This window comes from Rhinolophus hipposideros (assembly GCF_964194185.1).
Source record: "Rhinolophus hipposideros genome assembly, chromosome: 15".
Lineage (NCBI taxonomy): Eukaryota > Metazoa > Chordata > Mammalia > Chiroptera > Rhinolophidae > Rhinolophus > Rhinolophus hipposideros.
Window position 1 is genome coordinate 28992882 of NC_138061.1, and position 19504 is coordinate 29012385.

At 41.0% G+C, this 19504-nt stretch overlaps 1 protein-coding gene across 3 annotated transcripts in view; it reads left to right on the forward strand.

Moving 5' to 3' along the window:
* Positions 1–19504, forward strand: part of MYOF (myoferlin) — a 130019-nt gene that overhangs the window by 13257 nt on the left and 97258 nt on the right. For all 3 annotated transcript variants that reach the window (XM_081073980.1, XM_081073978.1, XM_081073979.1), the window contains exons 2-3: positions 1423–1478; positions 3543–3634. In XM_081073980.1, coding sequence (XP_080930106.1) covers positions 1423–1478; positions 3543–3634 — 148 coding nt within the window. The remainder of the gene's footprint in view (positions 1–1422; positions 1479–3542; positions 3635–19504) is intronic.

A 19504-nucleotide genomic window follows, 5' to 3' on the forward strand; every position in this document is an offset into this window, starting at 1 on the left:
TGTCATAGCCTTTAATAAACTGCTAAACATAAGTGTTTCCCTGAGTTTTGTGAGCCGCTCTAGCAAATTGATTGAACCCGACAGGGGTCACAGGAAGCTCAGATTTATAGCCGATCTGTCAGAAGCACTAGTGAGAACCTGATCTTGCTCCTGGTGTCTGAAGTGGCGGTGGGGGCAGTCTTGTGGGACTGACCCCTTAACCTGTGAGATTTGATGCTATGTCCAGGTAAACAGTGTCAGAATTGAGTTAAATTGTAGAACTCCCATCTGGTATTGCAGAAAGTTGCTTGGCGGGGGGGTGGGGGGGGTGGGGGGGAACCCTGCTCCCTTCACCCCCCCATATGTCTTGTGTCAGAAGCTTATGAGTGTTCTGTGTGATAGTAAAGGAGACACACAGGAGAAAACTTTTTCTTTTCTTTTTTCCCCCTGAAAACAGATGATCTAATGCTTACCAAGTATTTTGTACTCAAACATAAGCTTTTATTTTGGTAAGGATTTGGAGACTTAGGGACCTAATAGGAATCCCTGCTGTTTGGACTTCACTCAAAGGAAACTTAAACACCAGAATTAACACTTTTTTTTCATTCCAAAGTATTTATTTCCACAAATTTTTATCCAGAGCTGAATATTAGGGACGAGTGCAAACATTTTTCTATAAACAAAGGTGTCATTTACAGATTTGTTCAAAATGCAAAAGTATTTTTATCAATGTTTCTTCTACAATGTTAGATTTACTCCTCTAGGTAGGTGTACTGTCTAGTCTCCCACACACAGAGAAAAGACTTTGTATCTTTAAAAAGGTGGGCCAGGAGTAAAGGAAGCCCCCAGTTCTCTGTGGGTTCTAGAAAGTATTTATATACAAATAAATTACCTTCTGCTGAGGCCTGTGGGAGGGAGTCCCGCTTATTCTTAAACTGTGTTGTGGTCTTTTCACCTGCAGAGGCAGCATGGGCTTCAGAGCTGAAATACCGGATTATATCAGGGCACCGCTGCTGCATTTGAACACAGATTTCTTAACTTCTTTGCGCCTCAGTGTCCTCATATATGAAATGGGGGCACCTGCATGTCAAAGGTTAGCTTCGTTGGCTCCTTTCTGCAGAAAGCTAGCGATGCAGACGCCCTGGGTAACCTTGGTCTGCCGGAGCTGGTGAGGGAGAAGCAGAGGATCATGGCATTTCCATGGTTTTCAGTCCCCCAGCCCTGAACTCCTTTAGACCTGGCAATGGTAAACACACTTGAGGCCAAATCATGCTGTTCAGTTTGGAAAAATTTGATTCAGGTAGCCTCCATCCTAGGCAGATGAATGGGCACAGGCAGGCACGTCATTGGCGCTCAGGGAAATACTCCTTGAGTGAACAAATGAATGGCACATGTTCTACAAATATTTCTAATGGATAGCTATCTCTTATTTTTTATTTGCAGATGAGAAAAAGAAAACAAAGAAAATTGATAATGAACTCAACCCTGTCTGGAATGAGGTAACTTCATTGTTTTTACAACTTTGTTTCAATGGGTAAGCTAGGTTATCTCATGTTTGGTCAGAGGTTAACTCTTCCCTTTGGGAGGTGAATCTATGTATTTCACCCCTACCCCCTCTTACTCCCCTTGTGGCCACAGACACGGCAGAGCAGTTCAAGGGGACATAACACAGTGAAGGTTCCTGTACAGTAGAGGTGTGGTGAGTGGAGACTGGACAGGAGTGAGGAGGGTTGGGTTCTAGCCTGGAACAGCCTTGAGCCTGTTGTGTGACCTTGGTTGGGTTATGTTGCATATGTGGGCACATTCCGTAGAGCAAGGGGTGGAATTAGATCATTTCTAGAGTCCCAGAGGAAAAGCTCCATAATTAAAAATATATCTTCATGTGACTAATTATGAGTGTATCACATGATAGTTTGTGTGTCTGGCTGAGTCAAAACATTTACTGTTTTTAGGTTGATAAAGTAATTTCTATTTAACTAGAAATATCAAAAACTTCAGATCAGCATAAAACAATTTCCTTTGGTCCTACCATCCAGAAGCAACTACTGTTAATATCTGGGTTGTGTCAATAAATGTTTATTGAGACAGTATATTTAATAACATATGATGTCTTAGAAATAGCATGTTAGTATCATCTAGCAAGTACGTTTCCTTCCTATTTTTTTACTATTGTATCCTGAGTATATACCCATATCATTCCATTCAAAATCATTTTTAATGACTATGTAATATTGTACTGAAGGAATATAATTCATTTACCTTCCCCCCCAGTGTTTAATATTTATAGATATGTGAAAATTTTAATTATTTCCACTGAGTAGGATTTTCCTATGCTAGCTAAGTTTTGAAAAGTTGATCATCAGCCCTACTGTTTTTTCTAAAAGCTTCCTGGAGGAGTGTGGTGATAAATGTCTTTGATATTTTCACTACTAAATCTGGAGGCTGTGAAGACTTCCCCTCCCAATAGTTTCAGTATCTCTATGAGATAAAGACTGTACCTTCTCATTGGATGAGATGAGGATAAAAAGCTTCTTTATGCCTTTCTGCAAGGCCTTCACACTGAGCTCCAGGAATGTAACAACTAGAAGTACATTCTTGTTGGATGTGTGTGCATCGAGTGCTTTGGGTTTTGAGTAATCCTAACATGCCACTTTATATTTGAGGTCAATCTCTGTGGCCAATGGCAGAGAGATGTATGATCATGTGAGTAGGCGTGTCCTCCACAGGGCATTATCCATCTCACCCCATTTTGTTTCCAACCCATTTTTTCCTTTATACTGCACATGTATTTACCAAGTAAACTTTCCAGTTACAGTTTTATAACTGAAACCTAAACCAAATGAAATGCCAACCCCAAGCCCATTGGAATTACTGGGTGTGTTCTACTATGAGTTATGAGACATATTCTCCATCCACTCCAAACCCATTACAAGGAGAATCACATCATCAGTAGATGCTGCTTTAATTCATTTATTACATAATCAATCACAGGCATCAGTAGTGCTCTGTTGATTTTTTTGCATGTGTTATTAGATAGCAATTTGTTGTATTAAGATGAAAGTCTCTTCTAAGTACAGCACTGACAACAGTGGGACTTCAAATAAGGGGCATTTTAGAAAATGTTTTCTTAGATTACTCATCTCTTTGATACTAATGTTTAGGGAGAGCAAGTAATTTAAGCATAACAATTGAAGAAAGCATTTTCATGCATACATTTTATTTTATTCTTGAAACAGCTGTAGTAGGCGTTCGGTCAGTTCTCTGACTGTGAGATAGGGGTTTGGTGACTTGTTCTAAGCCACAGAGCCTGGTAGTAAATGGGAAGCCAGGAGTTGCTTCCAGGTCTTCTGGGGCTAAGTCTGGTTTGTTTTCCCACAACCGTCAGCAGCCTCCAGCTTTAGAATTAATTTAGAATTTAGTCACTTCCATGTAGCTACAGAATTGAGTAATTCAAAAGATTGTCATGGTGAAGATAATGACCCAACGTTTAGTGTTGGCACATATTATTATATTCCCTGATCCTTTTAACAGCCTTTTTGTTTTCATAACTTTTCTGTGGACAGATTTTGGAGTTTGACTTGAGGAGCATACCACTGGACTCTTCGTCTTCCCTCAGAATTGTTGTGAAAGACTTTGAGACAGTTGGACAAAATAAGTAAGTTGATTTCAAATGTTTTTCTCATTTTACATATTATCTTATTATTGTATTTTGTTGAAGAAAAACATCTTTAATAGCATTTTATAATACTTCCAATATAAATGTGTTTTAATTCCCCCACTTCTGAGTCAATATCAGACGTGGTTAATCAATCCCAGTGCTTTACCCCAAACTTCTGTACTCCTAAGAGGCTATAAACACTAAGCCACCACTAGTCTATCCAATTTGGCACATAGGGTGAACCTGTTTACCCTCCTGAAATGTCTTTGTTAATTGCATATAGTTATTTCTTACCTCTGGTGGTTTATCTGAACTGCAGCTATATTTGGACACAGCAAAATCACTTGTTCTTCCGTGCCTGTGTGACCCATACACATGTCGTTCAAGTTCTAGCCCCACTTCCATTTTAATGTCTTCTTATTGGTCTTTTGAACCCAACAGATCTAAAGCAGACTCATTATCTTACTGACTGTACCAGTTTCCAATGGGGAAGGGTTATGATGGTGCCCGTGGTGCTAATGAGAGTTGTCCCCTGAGTAAAGCTAGGGGACTTGCCAAACGGGTCTCCATGGGACAAGAATGACTTCAGTAAGTTCACCCCATTCCTTGATCTGGATTTGGGTATTATACATGCAGAACCCAGTCTTAGATTACCAATTCAAACTAACCTAGCTCACAAGTAACCAATGCTTAAAAACAGTTTATTTGTTATTTTCCAATTGAAATAAATGCCGGGGAGGAGGGCATTCCTACTCTGTGATTAATGAGTTTTCCTTGATGTCATACCACATGGGAAGCCAAATTACTATATCCAAATTACTGTATCCCAATAGTACATCATTGACCATAAGATATACTATTAAATTAATAATAGGTTTGGGGGGGAAGCCTGACATTAATGCCTATATCAATTGTAAGAAGCATCCCAGTTTTTAATAATGTCACTACATTTAAAAATGTATGTGTTAACGTCAGGCACATTTGGTAATCAGAAGTCTGTAAAGAGAGCAATAAATTAGAATGAATTAGTTGAGGCAGGGTGACCATATGCCCAGATTTATTTGGGACAGTCCTGGTTTATTGTCCTAGCACAATGATTAATTAATAATGCTCCTTTTTTTGTCAACAGTGGGTTGGTTTGACCAGTAAATTAGATCGTCACTCTAGTCTCTAGGGTTGGTGTCAGACTAAGAGAGCCAGGACAGACATCTACCCCCTTGGCAGTGCTTTGATATATATTACCCATGGTCATCTTTGATGACATCCTTTTTCCATATTCCATTGCTTACCAATGCCCCTTGTGATGGATACATTTTTTCTTAAGTTATGTAAATACATTCCAGTAGGTTCTGGTCCCACTCTTGTAGACCATTCTAGGTTATGCTGTACATTTGAACTTTGAACCAATTATGTGATTATCTATCCCCCACCCCAACACCCAAAAGACAGCCTTATGTCTTATATTTCCACGTTCTGAGGAAGTGGGTGGTCAAGCCTCACTGTAGCCTTCTATGTGTTACTAATAATAGTCTCTTACTAATAATAATCTCTTTTCTTCTTTGCTGCCTTCTCTTCTTTTCTCTCTTCTTTCTGCAAATGGTACCACTGTTTATAATCTAGAGCAGCCCTCTTCATCAGAAATATAGTGCAGGCTGCATATGTCATTTAAAATTTTCTAGTAAGTAGCCACATTAAGAAACAAAAAGAAACAGGTGAAATTAATTTTAATAATATATTTTATTTAACTCAGTATATCCAACATATTTCAATATGTAATCAGTATTTTAAAAATTATTGAGACATTTTGCATGCCTTTTTTTTGGTAAAGTCTTTGAAATCCGGTGTGTATTTCACACTCACGGTATATCTCAGTCCAGCATAGCGACATTTCCAGTACTCCATAGCCACAGGTGGCTGGTGGTCATCATGCTGGGTAACATGGTTCCAGGTGACTTGATGCAGAACCTCAGTTCTCTCTGGGTCTTTTCTCTTTTATATCCTACCCAGTCTGCTGCCAGATCTTACTTTTTCTTCCTGGCATTGTTTGTGCCATGTGTTTCTTACTGGCTCAGGCCTTTTTCACTTTGTGCGTCATCTATTTTAACATGGCAGCAGAGCCTGGCGGGCTGGCCTTTTGAAGCTCTCATCTATGTTTCACACAAAGTCCTTGCTTTCTGGAAGGTTCCATTCCCCAGAGAGAATCAGAAAACAAACAGATACATGAAGACATATATCATGGGTCAGATACTATGAAGTGCTATAAGCTAAGGAGGCAACTGTTATAGCCTACGAAGAAAAATAAAGATAGAGACTTATTGAGAGTGGGGGGAAGTTTTATATGAGATGGTGGTAAGTTGATAATGGAACAGAGACCTAAATAAAATGAAGGAATGAGCCATGCAGCTCTCTGGGGGGTGAAATATTTCAGGCAGAGAGAACAGTAAGTGCAATGGCCCTGAGGCAGGAAAGTACTTGGGGAGGTGGAGAAATGCGGAGGAGGCCAGTCAGGCTGGAGCATGGAGAGCAGGAGGGGCTGGGATGGGGAAGGAGATGAGATCAGCAGAGCCACAGCACTCAGGACCTTGTGAGCCACAATGCAAGCTTTGGAGTTCATTCTGAGTAGAATAGGAATCCATTAAAGGATTTTGAGGATGACCTGACTTATATTTTAAAAGGATAGCTCAGGCTTTCGGTATGGAGACTGGACCAGTTAGGGGCCAGTTAGGAAGCAGGGAAAACAGTACTGGGAGACTGTCATGTATTTATTTCACACCTGTTGGAAACACAGTGGGGCCCTTGGATGAAAACAGTGATGAGGAGAGGACAAATCCCCACCTAAGACTCACCTTGGCACCTATTTTGGGTGTTTGGTATGCATTTCGGCATGTAGCTGATGTGCAGTCTATCTTGTCCTTTTCTTTGTAATTTTGAACAAAAAAAAATACAGTGGGTCCTATTATAAGAGGGTCCTTTAAAGTTAGGGGCTCTATGCTCATTCTCTATCAGCCGAGAATGATGACATTTGGTCTTGTTTCCACCAACGAAACAATGCACCGACCTTGGTCAAATGCCCTAAACACTCAGGAAAAAAAAAAGTTAGACCCATCTGGGAATTAGCTGTATGACTGTCCAAAATATTTGTGTATTTTAGCCCCAGATTTTTTTTTTTTTTTTGGCTTTTCTACTAATGATTTGGCTTTTGAGGATCTGCTCAGTGCCCAGTGTGGGAACGTTTCCCTCACCTGGAAGTGCAGGGTGGGGTCAGAAGATTTCTCTACCAGCTTAAGGAATGTCTTGCTTGTTGGCTTTCCTGTTGCCATGGACACCGTCTGTGCAAATATGACTCACATCTGCTGCTCGGGGCTTGTAAGCAAATATGCCAGGCTGCCTGGGTTTGCATGTGTTTCCACTCCCACAGTGACTGCCCTGCTCCAATCCAAGCAAGCACAGTGCTGGTGCGTGAATAACATGCCTCCTCAGGCACAGGGAGTGGGCTGGGCGTTCAGTGCAGACTGTTCTTCCTCACTTTATAGGCATCCAACCAGCCATCCAGACTGAATGACGGTGAGAAAAGAGCCAGAGGAGCCTCTCGGTCACATGATGAACATGAAATGATATTTTTAGCTGAAATGTCCAAGGGAAGGATTTTCCCAGTGTCTGAAGAATGAGCGTTCCCTTTGCAGACAAGCAATATGGCTATCAGTTAGTGATGATGTAGGGAGTGCCAAGGGCTATGCCGAGCTCTTTGAAAGCAATATCCCACTTAATCCTCAGACACCTTGTGAGGCAGGTCCTGTTTTTCCTCAGAGAGGTTTAGTAATCTGTTCAAGGTCACACAGCAGGTATGTGGCAGAGTCAGCATTTAAATCCAGGCCTGTACTCTTGACTTTTACATTATACTGGAAACTTCTGACCCCCTATAGGAACCAAAATGTAGGTGGAATGATGGATTATCTTTTGGCTAAAACGGAAGTAGTTTTTCTTTTAATTTTGAAAAAATTAAGAATACTCATTATCAGAGTATTGCAGCTCCTTCTAGGTAAACATTTTAAGGAGGTATCTTTATAGTCTTGACTAGTAAGTCACTTATTCTCATGCTCTATAATGGACAAAATTAATTCTCAGAGTATATCTTATCTCATTTGATTTTCACAATGACTTTGAGAAGTGGAGAAGAGACTGAGGCTCAGAGGGGTTGAGGCTGAGACTTTGATCCCTGGGTGTCCTGGTCTTGCTGTAACTCCACTTGAGTTCCTAAAGGAAAATTATCTTCATAAGCCTGGAAGTATAGGAATGAAAGATGTATGTTTTCAGGTGTGTTTGTGTATTTGTGCTTATGCATAGGTGCCAGGGAGGAACAAGAGATACCATTTAGGGCTTTTGCATTTGCTTTTCCCTCTGCATGGAATGCTCTTTCCCTCCAATTGCAGCAGGTATAAAATCTTGTCATTTGACCTCTGCATCTCTGATTACTCAACCTGGACCTGCCTCTGCCATCACTCGCCATCTCATTGTCCTGTTTTATTTCCTCAGAGCCATTCTTGTTAGGGAGATCGTGTGGATGCGGGAATGGATGGGGAGAGTCCCTAGGGGCTTATGGACATTTGGGTTGGTTTTTAGACAAGTACTCATGACTCTGCTGATTATAAGTCAGCAAGGTACTTAACCTGATTGGACAAGGTACTTAACTCCTCCAGGCCTCAGGACACTCATCCTTAAAGTGACAGTACAGAGGGTGCCCAAAAAAGATACACATATTTTAAGAAAGGAAAGATGTATTAAAATTGTAATAGTCAATATATACCAATAACAAAAGATGAATACAAGTCACGTTTGACTTCTGCAATTACAAGAGGTGCTCAAAGTGTTTCCCATGAGCATCCAGACACTTCTAATGACGGCGAACTACTGCTTGAGCAACGTTGACCAGTGTCCATTTGTATACATTTTTTTGGCACCCCTGGTAGTTTGGAAATGCATGCATGCTAAGATGACAAAACAGGGATCAGATTTACCCTCTCCCCGCAACTGACACAACCAGAAAACTAGATAAAATATATGCAACAGTGGTTTCAGATATTAGAGATTGGCAGAACAGGAGAGTGAGACCCGATAGAGGGAAGAAAAATGAGATGAGCCTTATGAGTGCTCAGCTTAACTCCTAGAGAGAGCTTCCAGGCTGCAGTGCAGGGAGAGGGAACTTGGGCAGCTCCATCCTGGCTGTCTCCCAGAGCTGGGGAGGTGCAGGTGGGAGTCTAGAGCTATACAAACACGCAGAGAGAGAGAGAGAGAGAGCGAGAGAGCGAGAGAGCGAGAGAGAGAGAGAGAGAGAGAGAGAGAGAGAGGGCCTTAGATTTACAGAGGGTTCTCTTGACTTTTCAAGACAACCTGTACTCACAGGTTCAAGCGAACCTGTACTCACCTGAGTACAAGTCAGTGAGGAAACTACCTGAAGTACGGAGAAGAACCATCTGAAAGGAGCAGGCAGAATAGTCCTTGGACTGCACACTCGGCTGGGAATAGTTACTGCTCCTACCAGCCAAGGCAGAAAAACCTTCTAATTCATGAGCTCTGGGTAGAGCACTCAGAAGGATTTTACCTCAGTAACGTTGAGAAAAAACACAGAAGTATTATTAATAAATGATATTATTAGTAGACATGGACAATGAAATTAGTATAATTATATTCCATAGGTTCAGGAAGGTAGAGCATGTTAAATAGAGACATGGAGGATCCTAATTTTAGGGATACAGATTATAATGTCTGAGACAAAATGACCATAATTATCCAAGAGTTTGTATTTCTAGTACTCTTATTTTCCCACTCCATATGTGTGTACTTATGCATTCAAAATCACCGTCACATACACCCCCACACAAAGGCAGAACAAAGTTAGAAATATCATCTGAGTGTAAATCACTGAGCGAGCCATCTGTTTTGCCACAGTGTGAGTAAGAAGGAAATGCTACAGTCCTAACAGTATACCTAGGAGGAAATTTACCCAGGCCATTGCACAAGAGGAGGTGTGGGCAACTGGTCAGCTGCAGGATCATGAGATTAGTTTGGATTTGGGCTCTTCCTGACTGGGTGACTCTTGGCAAGTTTCTGCATCTTTATAATGGGGGCTGTAATACTTCCTTAATAAATGATAGACATAAGGGCAAATTTCATATAATGAAGGAAAAAAATTACTTCACTTTCCCATGGAACAACAGAATAGCTAATCGCAGTTATGGGCTTACTATGTGCCAGGCATTGTGCTTAAGCTATTCCATACGTAATCACATTTAATCTTTATAATGACATTAGGACAGACTTATCCTCAATTTACGGATGAGAAAAATGTAGCTCAGAGAGGTTCACCAAATTGCTTAAAGTCACCCAGCTCTTTAAGTGGAAGCCCATGGATTTAACCTAGTTATGTTAAACTACACAGAGCCCAGACCTTCCAGGATTTATTCTTTGTGTGTGTTTGGATTGAGGACCAGGGGGCTCAATCCAAACTGGGGGGTATAGAATTAGAAAAAGTAAAAGGACAAGTTTGGGTAGTGAAAATACTAACTCCCTGGGCAAAGGTTTTATTTATTTATTTGTTTGTTTGTTTGTTTATTAAAACAGAAAGACTGTGGTTTGGAATGAAATTAATTACATGGGAGAGTGTGGTATCACTTATGAGAAATTTTCATTTCCTGGTTATGTAGACAACAGACCCTGTCTTCAAACTTTGAATATTTTCATCTGTCCCAGATGATGAGACTCACTTCTGACACTGCCACATGTAAATCTGACCGTGGGATTGGCTTAGGTGGTCCCCACGAGGTTTCCTTCTCCTTGTATGGTTGGTGAGGAGGGATGGACAGCCCCAGTTGAGGCAGGTTTTCTAACTGAAGTAGCTTCTCAGGCTGTGTGAGAGTCTAAAGCAAAAGCAGATGTCACTGTGGAACAGGATTCTCAGTGGTGAGGTTTTTAAGTTCCACATTTCCAATAGAGCGGCAAAGCTATGAACAGATCAAAGCTGGTTTGGGCCGGCTGTCTCAGACTGCTGGAAAGGCTGAAGCTCACTGTTTGGGGGGCCTGTTAAGCAGCGGCCACAGTCCTGCAGGCATCTGTTAACATCTCTTAAGTAAAGGTGGGCCATAGGCCTGGAAAAAGGCACCAAGAGACACTAAAAGAGAAAGGCATTTCATAATGATAAGAGCTGTAATTATCTTCTAATTGCACTTGGAGGATCATCTCTTAGGAGAACAAGCTTTAATAACCTGTAAATCATTTGTCAGGTCATTGGACTATCTTCAATGATATGTCAGTTAATTTATTCATTCAACAAATATTGCTAATGTGTACTGTGTGTCAGACACTGCTCTAAGCACTGGGGGTACTCCCTCCATGCCTTTCATGGGGCTTACATCTGAGTGGAGGGAACAGATAATAAACAAATAAATCCACATATAGTATAGTAGATGATGATAAGTATGATGAAGAAAAGTAAAGCAGGGAAAACAGAAGAAAACGACAGGGTGAGGTGTGTGTGTGTGTGCTGGTTTAGATGGGGTTTTGTATAAGAATGTGTTTTGAGGTCTGTTTTATAATGAAGCACCTTATGAGACATATAACTTTTAAAAACTTCATTCAGATTCCACTAAATTGGATTTTATTAGAACTCACCTACAGCTTGAAGTTTACTTCTGGTCTAACCCTGAAAATAAAAATTGTTTCCAAACAGATTCATGGAATACATAGCATTAAGGGTGGGGAGGGAGCTATTTGATATATGCAAGAGAAGGGACTGGTTTGAAGAAATGTGCACAGTGATTGTACAGAAATGGATGTGGGCAGTTACAATGCGTTCTTACCTGTTCTCCATGCCCACCTGCCCAGATCCCTGCATAGATAAACCTGCCTTCCTATGATTTAGGCTGTGCAGGAGTTCAGACCAGCTTTCCCTGCAAGTATTGGCCTCCAGTCACCTGCTTTTCTTAGATCCCTTTTTCTAGAGCAGTGTCTGAAATAATAATAAAAAGTGACCACATATCACTCTTTTAATCCTTACAACTCTGTCGACGTAAGTAACATCCAAACCTGTAGAGACTTTTTCTGAGTTTATTTGAGCCAAATTGATGACAATTGCTGGGAAGCAAAATCAAAGGATTGAGAAAATGCTCTGCAGAATGATCGGCTTATTTTATACAGTAGAATAAAAGAAGACGTAGGAGAGTTATGTGAAATGCATTGATGGTAAATTAAGGGGGTGGGAGAAAGCAAAGTGAGGAAATCTCTGGGATTGGATAAAATGTAAAATGGAGAAACACGTACTTATTTTAATTGGTAGGTACAAGATAGTTAATAATTAACATTTACAGCACTTGGAGATGGTATGAAGGGAACAAGATAACAATGAGGGGCTCTGTGGTCTGTGCTTGGGTGTAGCGATTGTGCCCTGGGGGTTCTAGAAAAGGAGATTACTCTGACATTTCAAAGGCATGTTATCTTAGATGCAAAAAGACAATAGACAGGCTCAATTAAAGTAAAGATTGACCTTTGTCAAGGAAGCTACAGGCCTAGGATGTGACTACAAGCCATGATTAAATTTTAGGAATTTTTATGTTCAGACCATCCTTTGTGGTTACTTTCAGTCTCTGAGTTTGTAATGCCCGCCATGCAGGCCTCTCCCAAGCTTGTCAGTTTTATTATAAGGCCACTTTTTCGTCCACACAACAATATTATTAGATAGGAGTTTTTATTATGCCCATTTTACAGATGAGGAAACTGAGCCTCACAACTTGTAATACAAAGATGAGTGAAATTAGTCAGCTTTGCTTAACTCCAGGTTATTAATCACTGTGTTATTTTGTCCCCTTTACCTCATAGAGTCTAAGTGCTGGATGGATGGATGGATGTGTGAAGGAATGAAAATCAGTACTACCTTGATTTTAATGCATGAGGGATTAGAGAGAAACAGCACCCAGGAGCTCTGCTAAACCATCCAAGCAGACAAACAGATTGACATCTTTGAGGGCTGAATGAAGAGAATAGGTCAGGTGCAAATAGCAAAATAGCGGGTTACAGTCATTTATTCAAAAAATAATTACCAAGCATCTCCTACATGCCAGACATTAGGCTCGTTAACAGGCCCCTTTGCAGGTTAACTCAAAGTAACTCACTCTGGCCTTGGTGCCTCATTGACCAGGAAGGCTTTGATGCAGAGACCTGGGCTTCCTTTTAGCTCCTTCCTTTGTTAAAGTGATACCATTTGCAGCAGGGTAGGGAAGGCCTGGCAAAAAAGGAGTTGTTGCTGGTCCTGAATCCTGCAAATCCTTCCACAGCCTCCAGGCTGGGTCAGTAATTCCAAAACCCGGGAATGGAGTTTGTTAAAAGTACAGGGCTCAGCCCTACCCCAGGGGTGGTTGTACACAGCCAGGTTTGGCATCCACTGTGTGGACCAGCATTTCTACTTTTCTAAAACCCCTGCTGCCTTTTGATGAATAGACCAAAGGCCTCAAGGCTCTCTGGCAATCCTGGTATGGAATAAAGAGCCATGGGAAAGGTGCATGTGACTAAGCCTGCAAAATAGATTTTAATAGAGTTTTGCTTACTGTTTTTTTCTGTTAAATAACTGGATTTCTATGCCCATTTTCCAAATATGAACCTGTATTATCATATTGAATGTGCTTTAAAAAAACTAAACACATCCCCCTTTCCCCAGGTCTGGCTTTGCCAGTTACCTTCCCAAACTCCCAACCATCCACCCACCCCTCCACCTTTCCCTGCCCCACTGAAACCATTGTTTCTCAAACTTTCTGGGTATAATAAGAATTAACTAGAAAAAAAGTCTGACTCAGGGTCCTGGGAGTCTTCAACTACCCTGATCATTCTGCTACAGGGCAGTCAGGAAACCACGTTCTGAGGAATAGTTTATGAGCTAATCCAGAGGGAGAGGGTAGGCTGGTTGGAGACTCAGAGGGTTTCCTGCTGGTGAGGGAGAGCGCTTTGAGGGGCTTTCACTTACCAAGGGCTTCCTGTGATAGGATTCGCTGCCATGGCTGCTTCTGTCTCCCACCTGTGGGGGAGGAAGAAACTTTCCTCTACCCTTCTAGGTTTTTTCAGCTAATCTAATAATTAAGTTTTTATGAGACAGATTAGCAAGGAAAAATAACCAAATTTAATTACACATTTATTTATGGGAATCCCACATACATGAGAGGTTCAGAGATGTAAATGGGAAATGAAGTATATATGGCATTCTGCATTAAGGGTGAGGTAAGATACCTTGGGGAGGAAGGCCAGTGAAGGGTGATAAGAAAAGCATATGTTCAGTAGTTAGAAGTTTGCTCTACCCTATAGATAGGTTATAAAAAGTTATTTTCTGTTGATAACTCTTAGTCTGCACAAGGCCCCTAATGTAAATTCTTTAAGGGGGATGTAAAAGTTTCTCATGAGCTTGCAGGGACTCCATTGCCTTCAGCTCAAAGCAATTCACATGACAAAATGGCACATCTTGGGGACACCAGTTCTGAACCCCTTCACACTGTACAGCGTTTAGACAAGCCACCACAAGATGTGCCCCTGTGGTATGCAGAGAATTTGAGCTGAAGATAAGTGAGACCCTGCAGGCTTAGCAAGAATTTTTGCCCCACCCCCTTTAACTACCTAGAAGAATTTGAATTAGAAGCCTTGCCCATAGTGAGAGATTATCAGAGATAACCTATTTGGCCTACCTATACAGCAGGACAAACTTCTAATTACTGGACATCTGCTCTTCTTACCATACTGCAATGGCCTTTCTCCCTGTCTGAAGCCCCAAGGTGATCTTCAGCTCAGAATGCCATACATACTTCATCTTTACCTTTCTGTCTCTGAACCTCTCATGTATGTGGGATCTCTGACGTCCTCATGTATGTGGGGTTCCTGTGGGTATGTATGTATTAAATTTGGTTATTTTCTCTTGTTAATCTGTTTCATTGGATTTGATTATTAGACCAGCCGGAAGTACCTTGAGGGTAGAGGAAAGTTTCTTCCTCTCCTACAACACCCATCTGGTTGAAAACCAGAGAGACAAGGTACATGCTTGGCTCTCCCACTTTCTGCCTGGGGCCAGGGCAAAAGCTTGATGAATGCTGGCCCAGGGTAGCGGAAAGTGTGGGGAAAGGAACCCCATTGGTCATACAGGCCTGGTGGAAATGACAACGGTTAGCAGGCTGAGAGCCTAGTGCTTCAAAGGGTGGGCAGGCCATGGTTCTTTTATGTGTTCTACAGGGAATCTGGGAAGAGCTTGGAGAAGTATTTGTCCTCAGCACAGTTGGGGACCATTGTTCCTCCTCAGAGGATAGGAAGTTGAGATGTCTCTAGGGGCAGAGATAATGCAACGTTTCAGCCTCCAAGATATTTTTCCTTTCCTCCGTGAAGGGCTTTCCAGTGAACCCTCCTCCTGTAATCCATGTGGGCGGTGCCCTTGCTGCACAGAACAGCTTCGTATCCTTGAGCTCCCCTGATTATGACATCAGCCAGCAAAGCTCTTACTCACCACAGTGGCATGTGGCTGTTAACATTTGTGCCCCAAAGAGCTCATGCTCTTTTTCAAACACCCTGGACTCTGTCTGTTTTAACAAGAAGAAAACAGTGGAAGAAGTTCTTAACCAACACTTGCATGACAAAGTTGACTAGTTTACAACTTAACTCTTTTGTGCCCCCCAATCATGACAGCTAATTTTCAAGTAGTAGTTGTTTCTTCTACTACATCCAATAGAGACCCAACTCAAAACTGTACGGACATTCATGGACTGAAAGGAACAGGAGCAGGACTGGCTTTTTTGTCCTGTGCAGAATACATCTGCATTTTATTAATTCCACAAGTCAAGCTGGAGAGCCAACGGGCCTTGAGATTCTTACTATGGAGTTTCCTTTTGAGATGTGGTCCATCTGTTTTAGCGGTGAGTGGAGTCCATGGGGAGACTCTTATTTTTCCATGGAATTGTAGGGCAAAGTGTCCCCATTAATTGTCACACTGAAACATGTTAACATATTTATAGTATTAGTAATATGAAAGAAAAAGGGTTCTTGGGTTAGTGTTACCTCCTTTAAAGGAAATTGGCTGTAGTCTGACTGAACTGTTTTTATCCCCTGTGTAGGAGGCCAAGTCATCATTCCCCAGACTCTCACAGTATTTTGTATCCAGGCAACATCATAGAAAATAGGCCAAGCCAGGCAGGGCTTGACTTCGGGAGTCGTACAGAACTCAGACTTCCCCATCCGGGATGTTTTCTTCAACTTACCATGAAAGCTCTTAGACGTTGTAACTGTTGGCAATTTTTTCTTCAGCTCAATGTAGCTGTTAAAAATATTTTGGAGATTAAAGCCTTTCTGAGCTTTCATCTAAACACATTATTTTTACTTCAGAAAAAAAAGAAATTAAAGTTTATTTTATATCTTCCGTACCTGCCCCCCACAAAAGCATCAGAATTTTATGATGAAAAAGTGACATTTGAGAAATGGGACTAAAGGTTTCTGAAAGAAGGAATTGAGATTAGAATCCATACTTGGCTTTATTTATTTCACTCCATTCCTGGTCAGTTATCTGTTACCACCCTCTTATGGGGAAAGGAAAGCAGCAGATGTTGATTGAGTCAGAGTGGAGTTGTAAAACATTCACGGCCATGAAAGGCCAACAGATGGCCTTGGTGTCTTAGGCAAGCCTGTTCTCTCCAGTTAACCACAAGTCCCATCACTCCCTATTGTCTTACATAACACTCACCTGTTTCACTTTTCTGTTATTCGCCTAACCTTTCCTCCTGACACTGCGTGAATTTAAATTTGACTCATGTTAAAGGCTAATTAACCTTTGAAGGCAGAAACTGCTTAGTATTCTGGACTGTCCATCATGGCGTATTCTAGGATTTTTTTTCCCGTAAATTAATGAACAAGGGTTTTAAGAGAAAAGAAATATTTAACATGCGATAGTTATCTATATGAGATAGTTTTCTTCATAGCTGTATTTAGAAAACATCACATATATAAGCCTAGGAGCAGACTTTTAGAGCTGAAAAGGGTCCGAGGAATTATTTATTTTAATCCTCTCATTTGCAGATAATGAAGTAGGTTCACAGAGTTGGGTGACTTACCCAAGACCCCGAAGGAAGCTGGGACATAGGGTCAGGGTTACAACAGGAATCCTCTAATAGGGTGATTTTGCTCACCAGGGAACAATTGGCAATGTGTAGAGATGGTAGTTAGTAGAGACCAGGATGCTGCTGAACATCTGACAAGGAACAGCGCAGCCCTCCCAAAAAAGGAATTGTCCAGTTCAGATGTCAGTAGTGCCGAGGTGGATAAATGCTCGTTCAACCCCAGACCAGCCTTCTCTCCACTTCAGCATTGTCCTGGCATGCTGTACTTTTGTTTTGTTCCAAGAATTATTTATTGCTGGTAAGGATTCAGGTCATCTTGACTTTAGCAAATGCAAATCAATCCATATTTAAGCACACAATGTCATTATGTTAATCATAAAGTTAGGTTATGAGTCATGGAACTGTGTGGAATAAAATCCAGCGTGTTTCCACGTTTTTCAGGGTGAGTATCTCATTTAGAAACTCAATGCCAGTCAGATGACTTTTAAATCAGTGGTTTTCACATTTTGTTCTTTTAAAAAATTCAGTTAGATAAACCCTTAGTTTACTGTCCTATTTTTTTTAATTTTTTATTAAAATATAGCTAACATACAATATTATATAAATTTTAAATGTACACCATAGTTATTCAACATTTATATACCTAAGGAAGTGACCACCATGATAAGTCCAGTAACCATCTGACACCGTACCATGCTATCACAATATTATTGACTATATTCCTTATGCTATACATTACATCAGGTATACAGTATAGTGGTTAGATATTTATATAATTTAAGAGGTAGACTGGTGCAGCTGCTATGGAAGGCAGTGTGGAGGATCTTTAAAAAATTAAGAATAGAATTACCATATGACTCAGCAATCCCTCTCCTAGGTATGTACCCAGAAAATCTGAAAACATTTATTTGTAAAGATATACATACTCTGATGTTCATTGCAGCTTTATGGTGGGAGGCAGAATTTTCCTTTCCCATTACCGATAACTGACTCTACTTGTGAAATTAGAAGAGATTAGAGTTCACCATGGTTGTTGAGTGTTGTCTGGGGTTCTGTCCAAGAAAGTATACACTTCCAAGAAGCCATGTATAAATGGTTCACATCATTGGGTAATTTGATGAAACAGGGTGCCATAGCAATATTCTGGTATCGTGCAATATAATATTAACTAATATTATTAATACCTTTGGGTCATGGGGCAGCTGGTTGGCTCAGTTGGTTAGAGTGCAGCGCTCATAACACCAAGGTCACCGGTTCAATTCCCACATGGGACAGTGAGCTGTGCCCTCCACAACTAGATTGAAAACAATGACTTGACTTAGAACTGATGGGTCCTGGAAAAACACACTGTTCCCCAATATACTCCAATTTAAAAAAATTAAAAAGAAAAGTATCTCCGGTCACATTGGCTGTATGTGGTTGGGTGCCAGACCCCAGATCTACAATCTAGTCCTATTTCTGAGGTCTAAGTTGGGGAGGACACTATGGATATATCAGTTCAAAAATGATGTGTCCGGGGTTAACATCAACTTTCACTTCCTGATTTAAAAAAAAAAAAGTACTGCTTTTTAAAATAAAATGAATGTTTCTTCATAAGATGAACTTTTCTGCTTATTATTTTTGCTGTAAAGCCCCGAATGTGTTATGCTGAACTACAGTTTCTTCACCCTGGTTTTTTTGCTATAAGGAATCTCTTCTATCACTTTGAGGATTTGACGCTTTGTTTTGTATTTTGATGTTAATGATATTCCATGCTATCACAGCTGCTGTTTATTAGTATAAATAGTTGCACGTGTAGGCAAGATACAAGTAAATAACATTTAAAAATGCTTACTATTTCTCTTTTCCTGTTTCATTATCCATACTGAAAAAGAGCACACCCCTGCACTCTCTTTGCTTTCTGATCGCATTTCACAAAGGAAACTTCTTCAATTCCCCCATTCTTATATCTTGCTGTGCGTTATAACCCCCAATTTACAGATTGTATTCTATTGCTGACATTTTTTAAAAGATTTTATTGGGGAAGGGGAACAGGACTTTATTGGGGAACAGTGTGTACTTCCAGGCCCTTTTCCAAGTCAAGTTGTTGTCCTTTCAGTCTTAGTTGTGGAGGGTGCCGTTCAGATTCAATTTGTTTTCCTTTCAGTCTTAGTTGTGGAGGGCGCAGCTCAGCTCCAGGTCCAGTTGCTGTTGCTGGTTGCAGGGGGCACAGCCCACCATCCCTTGCGGGAGTCGAACCGGCAACCTTGTGGTTGAGAGCCCACTGGTCCATGTGGAAATCGAACCGGCAGCCTTCGGAGTTAGGAGCATGGAGCTCCAACCGCCTGAGCCAACCGGGCCGGCCCTGACATTTTTGTTTTGACTAAGTTCCTGGGGATGTGTGTTTTATAAATTTTTTTTGATCGTGTGCCCTAACTATAAAAATTGTTTTGGGTGTTATTCTCAATATAAGTCGACTTATTTATTCTTTCCTTCATTCAGTAAATATCTGTTAAGAAACGTACCATGTTCCAGACTCTGGGGTTAGAGTAGTGAACAGAACAGGCAACAATTCCTGCTATGAGGGAGCATGACTCAGTGAGGAGGGACACCTGTGTCCTCCTGTCCCAGTGTTAAGTGTACTCGGAGGTAAATGGGTAAGTGGTAGAGGCTGAATATAATCTCTTGGACTAGGAGGAACGAGAAGTGCACACATCCAACTTTTGAATGCTGCTCCAGAGTGTATGGCATGGCGAGTTGACCCCAT